The following is an 8,560-nucleotide window of genomic DNA, read 5'->3' as shown; positions in this document are numbered from 1 at the left end:
TAGCAGACCTCCAAGCTCGTTGTGAGATTGGAGGTCTGCTATGTTCGATATTTTCACCAAAAGGCCCTTTAGAAATGTCATCCCCTGCCTCTCTAACATTCTCTGCATGTCCCTGATGTGGACCATGTTTGTGTTTCATCATACATCCTCTAAACCAGCAGCACAGAGTGAGCATGGCATCCTCTAAACCAGCAGCACAGTGTGTGCATGGTCCTCTAAACCAGCAGTGAGCATGGTCCTCTAAACCAGCAACACAGAGTGAGCATGGCATCCTCTAAACCAGCAGCACAGAGTGAGCATGGTCCTCTAAACCAGCAACACAGTGTGAGCATGGTCCTCTAAACCAGCAGCACAGAGTGAGCATGGTCCTCTAAACCAGCAACACAGTGTGAGCATGGTCCTCTAAACCAGCAACACAGAGTGAGCATGGTCCTCTAAACCAGCAACACAGAGTGAGCATGGTCCTCTAAACCAGCAACACAGAGTGAGCATGGTCCTCTAAACCAGCAACACAGAGTGAGCATGGTCCTCTAAACCAGCAACACAGAGTGAGCATGTCCTCTAAACCAGCAGCACAGAGTGTGCATGGTCCTCTAAACCAGCAGCACAGAGTGAGCATGGTCCTCTAAACCAGCAGCACAGAGTGAGCATGGTCCTCTAAACCAGCAGCACAGAGTGAGCATGGTCCTCTAAACCAGCAGCACAGAGTGAGCATGGTCCTCTAAACCAGCAGCACAGAGTGAGCATGGTCCTCTAAACCAGCAGCACAGAGTGAGCATGGTCCTCTAAACCAGCAGCACAGAGTGAGCATGGTCCTCTAAACCAGCAGCACAGAGTGAGCATGGTCCTCTAAACCAGCAGCACAGAGTGAGCATGGCATCCTCTAAACCAGCAGCACAGAGTGAGCATGGTCCTCTAAACCAGCAGCACAGAGTGAGCATGGTCCTCTAAACCAGCAGCACAGAGTGAGCATGGTCCTCTAAACCAGCAGCACAGAGTGAGCATGGCATCCTCTAAACCAGCAGCACAGAGTGAGCATGGTCCTCTAAACCAGCAGCACAGAGTGAGCATGGCATCCTCTAAACCAGCAGCACAGAGTGAGCATGGTCCTCTAAACCAGCAGCACAGAGTGAGCATGGCATCCTCTAAACCAGCAGCACAGAGTGAGCATGGTCCTCTAAACCAGCAGCACAGAGTGAGCATGGTCCTCTAAACCAGCAGCACAGAGTGAGCATGGCATCCTCTAAACCAGCAGCACAGAGTGTGCATGGTCCTCTAAACCAGCAGCACAGAGTGAGCATGGTCCTCTAAACCAGCAGCACAGAGTGAGCATGGTCCTCTAAACCAGCAGCACAGAGTGAGCATGGTCCTCTAAACCAGCAACACAGAGTGAGCATGGTCCTCTAAACCAGCAGCACAGAGTGAGCATGGCATCCTCTAAACCAGCAGCACAGAGTGAGCATGGCATCCTCTAAACCAGCAGCACAGAGTGAGCATGGCATCCTCTAAACCAGCAGCACAGAGTGAGCATGGTCCTCTAAACCAGCAACACAGAGTGAGCATGGTCCTCTAAACCAGCAGCACAGAGTGAGCATGGCATCCTCTAAACCAGCAACACAGTGTGAGCATGGTCCTCTAAACCAGCAGCACAGAGTGAGCATGGTCCTCTAAACCAGCAACACAGAGTGAGCATGGTCCTCTAAACCAGCAACACAGAGTGAGCATGGTCCTCTAAACCAGCAGCACAGAGTGAGCATGGTCCTCTAAACCAGCAACACAGAGTGAGCATGGTCCTCTAAACCAGCAGCACAGAGTGAGCATGGCATCCTCTAAACCAGCAGCACAGAGTGAGCATGGCATCCTCTAAACCAGCAGCACAGAGTGAGCATGGCATCCTCTAAACCAGCAGCACAGAGTGAGCATGGTCCTCTAAACCAGCAGCACAGAGTGAGCATGGCATCCTCTAAACCAGCAGCACAGAGTGAGCATGGCATCCTCTAAACCAGCAGCACAGAGTGAGCATGGCATCCTCTAAACCAGCAGCACAGAGTGAGCATGGTCCTCTAAACCAGCAGCACAGAGTGAGCATGGCATCCTCTAAACCAGCAGCACAGAGTGAGCATGGTCCTCTAAACCAGCAGCACAGAGTGAGCATGGTCCTCTAAACCAGCAGCACAGAGTGAGCATGGCATCCTCTAAACCAGCAGCACAGTGTGTGCATGGTCCTCTAAACCAGCAGCACAGAGTGAGCATGGCATCCTCTAAACCAGCAACACAGAGTGAGCATGGTCCTCTAAACCAGCAGCACAGAGTGAGCATGGTCCTCTAAACCAGCAACACAGAGGCCCTCATTTATCAATGGAGTGTAAAAAATGGTCTATTTTTTTCACCAAATTTTGCGTAGGGCAACGTGTGCACAGCATTTATCAATGCTTCCTAAACAGACACACCTGCCCTACATTTGATCCCAGCGTTGATAAATGCGCAGGCTGAAATTTAAATAACACGCCCTTAATTATTCTAGAAACGCCCCGATTTTACGACCAGAACAATCCGAATACGACCTAACAACCAAAGAAAAGCCATGTCCGTGTCCCACACAGACCACGCACACATGCACGCACGCACGCACACACCTACACACGAAACTAGGCTACTTGGAACAGCAGCATTTTGGTTTACACAGCAGTCTTTGACAGTGGAAACGTGGGATTAACCAACGGTACAATTTTTGACAAGGACGCTATAGCACTGCAGCCGACATGAATGACACAAGTCACTGCCATGAATACTTTTGGATATTAATTTAAACCATAGCCTACCCGTGCCGTGCGTGCGCAGACAGCGCGTTCATTTGGTTACAAGCAATCATAATTCCCCATGGCCATGATCTCACGGCTCGCCACGTCGGGTTTCCAGCATAGTGTACAGTAGCTAGGCTACTGTATAAATTGAGAGACCCCACGGTTAGGTTTTGGATATTAATTTAACCCAATTTCGGCGACGAGCGCTACGTTTGAGTGCTTAAACTAGCGATCATGTAGGTGGGTCTACCGTTGCTGTGCGCTGGTCTTCTCCCCGGTGGGCCGTAGACCATAGAGTTATAGCCGTGGACCCCCAAATAAATCATCCGCAGCGTGCGTGCTGAGCGTGCGGGCTGGGCACAGCCAAGCCAGGTTGGACCTTCGGTTTTATCCATATTTAAAAGGACTCACGACCCACAGCGGCGCCGCGCTGGTCCCGCAAAGCAATTAACAGTAGATTTCTTCCATATATAATTTAAATATATATGGAAGAAATCTACTGTTAATTGCTTTAACAGAATAAATCTTAAGATTGGAGATCTGGCTCTCAATGCTTGTCTTTGTAACTTGAAAATAAAATCGGCGTGAATGTCCATGATGTAGCCGGCTATAGGCTATGCTTTTATAAAATGTTATATTTTCACAGGATTATTTATTATTGTGTTGGATATACATTTTCGAGTGGATACATGTGTCCATTGCCTGTCAGATAATTAAACAATGCTGCTCCGCACGTCTACAATGGAACAAAGTGGTGTAGGATGATTCCTACACCACCTCAGGACTTGACGTGAGATTTGATCCTACCCTAGACCAAAGTCAAAGTCAAGTTGAAATGATAAATGCAGAGACTTGCCTAAATTTCGGTGTACACCCAAATTTTGATCTGCACCACGTTGATAAATGAGGGCCAGAGTGAGCATGGTCCTCTAAACCAGCAACACAGAGTGAGCATGGCATCCTCTAAACCAGCAACACAGAGTGAGCATGGTCCTCTAAACCAGCAACACAGAGTGAGCATGGTCCTCTAAACCAGCAGCACAGAGTGTGCATGGTCCTCTAAACCAGCAGCACAGAGTGAGCATGGTCCTCTAAACCAGCAGCACAGAGTGAGCATGGCATCCTCTAAACCAGCAGCACAGAGTGAGCATGGTCCTCTAAACCAGCAGCACAGAGTGAGCATGGTCCTCTAAACCAGCAGCACAGAGTGAGCATGGCATCCTCTAAACCAGCAGCACAGAGTGAGCATGGCATCCTCTAAACCAGCAACACAGAGTGAGCATGGTCCTCTAAACCAGCAACACAGAGTGAGCATGGCATCCTCTAAACCAGCAGCACAGAGTGAGCATGGCATCCTCTAAACCAGCAGCACAGAGTGAGCATGGTCCTCTAAACCAGCAACACAGAGTGAGCATGGTCCTCTAAACCAGCAACACAGAGTGAGCATGGCATCCTCTAAACCAGCAGCACAGAGTGTGCATGGTCCTCTAAACCAGCAGCACAGAGTGAGCATGGTCCTCTAAACCAGCAGCACAGAGTGAGCATGGTCCTCTAAACCAGCAGCACAGAGTGAGCATGGTCCTCTAAACCAGCAGCACAGAGTGAGCATGGCATCCTCTAAACCAGCAGCACAGAGTGAGCATGGCATCCTCTAAACCAGCAGCACAGAGTGTGCATGGTCCTCTAAACCAGCAGCACAGAGTGAGCATGGTCCTCTAAACCAGCAGCACAGAGTGAGCATGGTCCTCTAAACCAGCAGCACAGAGTGAGCATGGTCCTCTAAACCAGCAGCACAGAGTGAGCATGGCATCCTCTAAACCAGCAGCACAGAGTGAGCATGGCATCCTCTAAACCAGCAGCACAGTGTGTGCATGGTTCTCTAAACCAGAGCATGGCACAGCATCAGATACACCACATACACCACAGTGCACATGGCAGCCACAGCATCAGCACACATACAAGGTCAGACAGACACGGTTAGTGTTTGCTGCACGGCGTAGACAGACTGAGAGCAGAGAACAGGTAGCTGGATGTAAGCGTTGGTTCAAGGGCATTTTGGGTTGAAGGGGAGAAAGCAGGTTGTGGGCGACGGGTGTGTGTTGTGTGTGTTGTGTAGGTTGTGTAGGTTGTGTGTGTGTGTGTGTGTGTGTGTGTGTGTGTGTGTGTGTGTGTGTGTGTGTGTGTGTGTGTGTGTGTGTGTGTTGTGTGTGTGTGTGTGTGTGTGTGTGTCATAAGCATCAGACAGAGCGTTGGTCCTCATCCAGCCTGGAGGTCATGTGACTGCACGGAGGCAGCAGCAGCAGCAGCACAGAGCAGAGTCTCTGTCAACACTTTAGAAGGAATAATGGAAACCCAGGATTAAATGATGCATGTTGACGTTACGCCTGGCGTGTATTATACACAAACACAGATAAGCAGACGGCAGTGCACACATGCACAGAGGCGTGCACACACACACACACACACACACACACACGCAGGCACGCACACACACGCACACACACATGCGTGCGCGCACACACGCAGTCCTACGCACATTGTGAGGACCCCCACGCTGTGCCTAAACCAGCGATCCTCAACGTTTTGAATTTCAAGGACCACCACCGTTTGGATGTGGCGTCAGGTCACTGAGCCCCGTTCAATACCGCTGTTTTAAATACTCTGGAGACCCTTAGTTGTTTATTTAACTCTGAGAGGGTGCAAATGGAGCCAAAGTTCCATTTGCACACTCTCAGAGCTACAGACCCTGTAAGGATCCATTTGGTTCCACTTTCACACACTCTCAGAGCTACAGACCCGTAAGGATCCATTTGGTTCCACTTTCACACACTCTCAGAATTACAGACTCTGTAAGGCCTGATTTACACTGTCAGCCAAATCTAGCCTGAATCAGATCTGTGTCACATCAAGAGTGGAATCTGATTGGTTTAAATGAGTCTAAATGCAGACAGATCACATGGAATACAATTATTTCAAATGTGACCTGAGCCTCATCCAGAGGTGGTTTCAGATCAGATTCAAATCGGATTTCTAAAGATGTGTCTCAGTCTGAACGCAGAAACCTGATCTAACGAGCCAATCACATATCAAACTGTCCAAAACGTCACTTGCAGCGCAAGCCAAGCTCCATTGATGTCATTACAGAGCGCGAGAATTGCATTGTGAGGGTCTAATGAAAATAAAACAATAGTTTTACACTACAGAGCTTTGGGGAGATGCCTCAGTACATGAGAAATTTAAAGGAACAATTAAGGCAATGGCAGAAAATGGGTTCACAAGGTCCTAACTGCAATGTCACATAAAGAGAGAAAAGTCATGGCGCCTACGTCGTTACCACGGTAACAAAAGCAGATTGATTGATTTATTGATTGATTGAAGAATTTATTAGAAGTTTGCAATAGAAAAAAGTACAGTTTCATGACAGTACAAATCACTGGTACAAGATCAACTAAAGATAATATGTCGACGCAGGGCGGCTTTGGGTTGACATTGTTAAAATCAGTCTGAACACACAGATCAGATCTGTGTCACTTGCAAATGCAGTGTGAACAGTTGGCCAAAAGAAGAAATAAATCAGATTCCATGTGTACACTCTCAAGTTGTTACAGACCTGTAATGGTCCATTTGGCACCATTTGTACAATTACAGACCCGTAAAGGTCCATTTTGGACGCCTGGTTTCATTGATTGATTGATTGAATACTTTCACAAGGTTTTCACAAGGGTTATGATAAAAGGATAACAAAAGTCGCCTCTTGTTTACATTGTGGTTCATTAATTGTACTCAATTCATCAGTGGTGGTGCTTCCCCTGAAGTAATGGCCTATAAAATCACACCCGTATCATCTCGTCACTCTCTCTCTCTCTCTCTCTTTCCTTCCCTCTGCTCCAGATCGCTCTGCCAGTGGCAACGGCGACGGCCCCGGCACCAACGTGGCGCCCGTGGGCGCCCAGGCCTCGGAGTGGGTGGACTGCGTCCAGGCCAGCGACATGTGCAACCAGAACCCGCACTGCAGCTCTCGCTACCGGGTGATGCGCCAGTGCCTGGTGGGCAAGGAGAAGGACTCCATGCTGGACACCAACCGGGAGTGCCAGGCCGCGCTGGAGGTTCTGTTGGTCAGCCCGCTGTACGACTGCCGCTGCAAGAGGGGCATGAAGAAGGAGCTGCAGTGTCTGCAGAGCTACTGGAGTATCCATATGGGTCTGACCGAAGGTAGGACGCTATTATATATATATATATATATATATATATATATATATACTGAATATATACTGGAGCATCCACATGGGTCTGACCGAAGGTAGGACGCTATTATTGCGACCGTCAGGGAGCAGTTTACTATGAAAACCTCCACCGGCCGTCCGTCCGTCACACGTCACACGTCACACCTTTGTTTGTGTACGGTGTGATGTCATATATCTTCAGTATGACATCACACCACATGTGTACACAAACCTTTGTGTACGTTGCTGTGGCAACAGTCTGTTGTTGCTGGTCTGTTAGTGTACGTTAGCAACCACCTTAGCAACCATGGTTTTACCCTAGCAACCAACTGTTTACCCTAGCAACCAACTGTTTACCATAGCAACCATGTATGGGCATAAAAGGGATTCTGTTAGGGATCTCCATATATGGGCATAAAAGGGATTCTGTTAGGGATCTCCATATATGGGCATAAAAGGGATTCTGTTAGCTGTTAGTGATCTCCATATATGGGCATAAAAGGGATGCTGTTAGGGATCTCCATATATGGGCATAAAAGGGATTCTGTTAGGGATCTCCATATATGGGCATGAAAGGGATTATGTTAGGGATCTCCATATATGGGCATAAAAGGGTTTGTATCCCAGATGATGCCCTGTTAGGAGATCCACACTAACAGAATCCATATATGGTCCTACCGACAGCTGCTATAAGCCAACCCTGGCGATAAGGTCTGAGTCGAAGAAATGCTTCTTTCCTGGCAAGAATTGCCCCTTTATACTGTAGGGCTCGTTTGTGTATTGTATGACATCACGCCACATCATCGGCTGAGGACTGTGTGATGTCATCATATCTCCATATATGGAGACATAAGTTGCTCATGCCCAAATATGGGCTGGTGAGGTCAGACTTAGTGTGATGCGTAGGTTATCTCCATATATGGAGATTCAACTTCAATGAGTAACCATGGCAAACTGTCAACTGCCCGTATGTCTTGATAATTGGTAAAACAAACTTTTGGCCTATTTGTGGAGATAAGCGACCAACGGTCGCTTATCTCCCGATTAGGGAGTCTTACTGGTATATATATATATATATACTGAATATATACTGGAGCATCCACATGGGTCTGACCGAAGGTAGGACAACCACTGATTGATTGATTGATTGATTGATTGATTGATTGATTGATTGATTGATTGATTTAGCCTGACACTCGTTTCACTCCATTATTCAGTCTGAAATTGCTTCCATCTGCAGCAGTCGTTGCCAAAGAGCCTTCTGCGATTGGTTCACCGCCTGACCAATCACAACAGTAACAAAGCAGATGATGTAGTTGTTATTGGTGTTATGTAGCTAGCATGTTGCTTGTTATTGGTGTTATGTAGCTAGCATGTTGCTTGCTACTTGCTGACCAAAGAAACAGTCAGAATAGGAGCACTACGAACTAGTAATCAAACACAGTAAAACATGTCTGCTACTGATGTTTCATAGCGAGATCGATACGATCACATGTTTCTGCAGCGGGGACGCAATGTTTATGTTTGGGAATG

General features: G+C 47.8%; 1 protein-coding gene across 1 annotated transcript in view; it reads left to right on the top strand.

Moving 5' to 3' along the window:
- Positions 1–5,840: 5,840 nt before the first annotated feature.
- The window catches only part of LOC308295802 (GDNF family receptor alpha-2-like), a gene marked incomplete at both ends in the record, with an annotated part of 317,858 nt that continues 315,138 nt past the window's right edge, over positions 5,841–8,560 (top strand). Inside the window, 2 exons of the mRNA XM_080738851.1 lie at positions 5,841–5,850; positions 6,696–7,016. Of these exons, the coding sequence (XP_080594977.1) occupies positions 5,841–5,850; positions 6,696–7,016 (331 nt within the window). The remainder of the gene's footprint in view (positions 5,851–6,695; positions 7,017–8,560) is intronic.

The sequence above is a fragment of the Nannobrachium achirus genome (genome assembly GCF_963921795.1).
Source record: "Nannobrachium achirus genome assembly, chromosome: 12".
In the NCBI taxonomy this organism is placed as follows: domain Eukaryota; kingdom Metazoa; phylum Chordata; class Actinopteri; order Myctophiformes; family Myctophidae; genus Nannobrachium; species Nannobrachium achirus.
The sequence above is the reverse complement of the archived record's forward strand: the minus strand, read 5'-3'. Positions and strand labels throughout refer to the sequence as shown.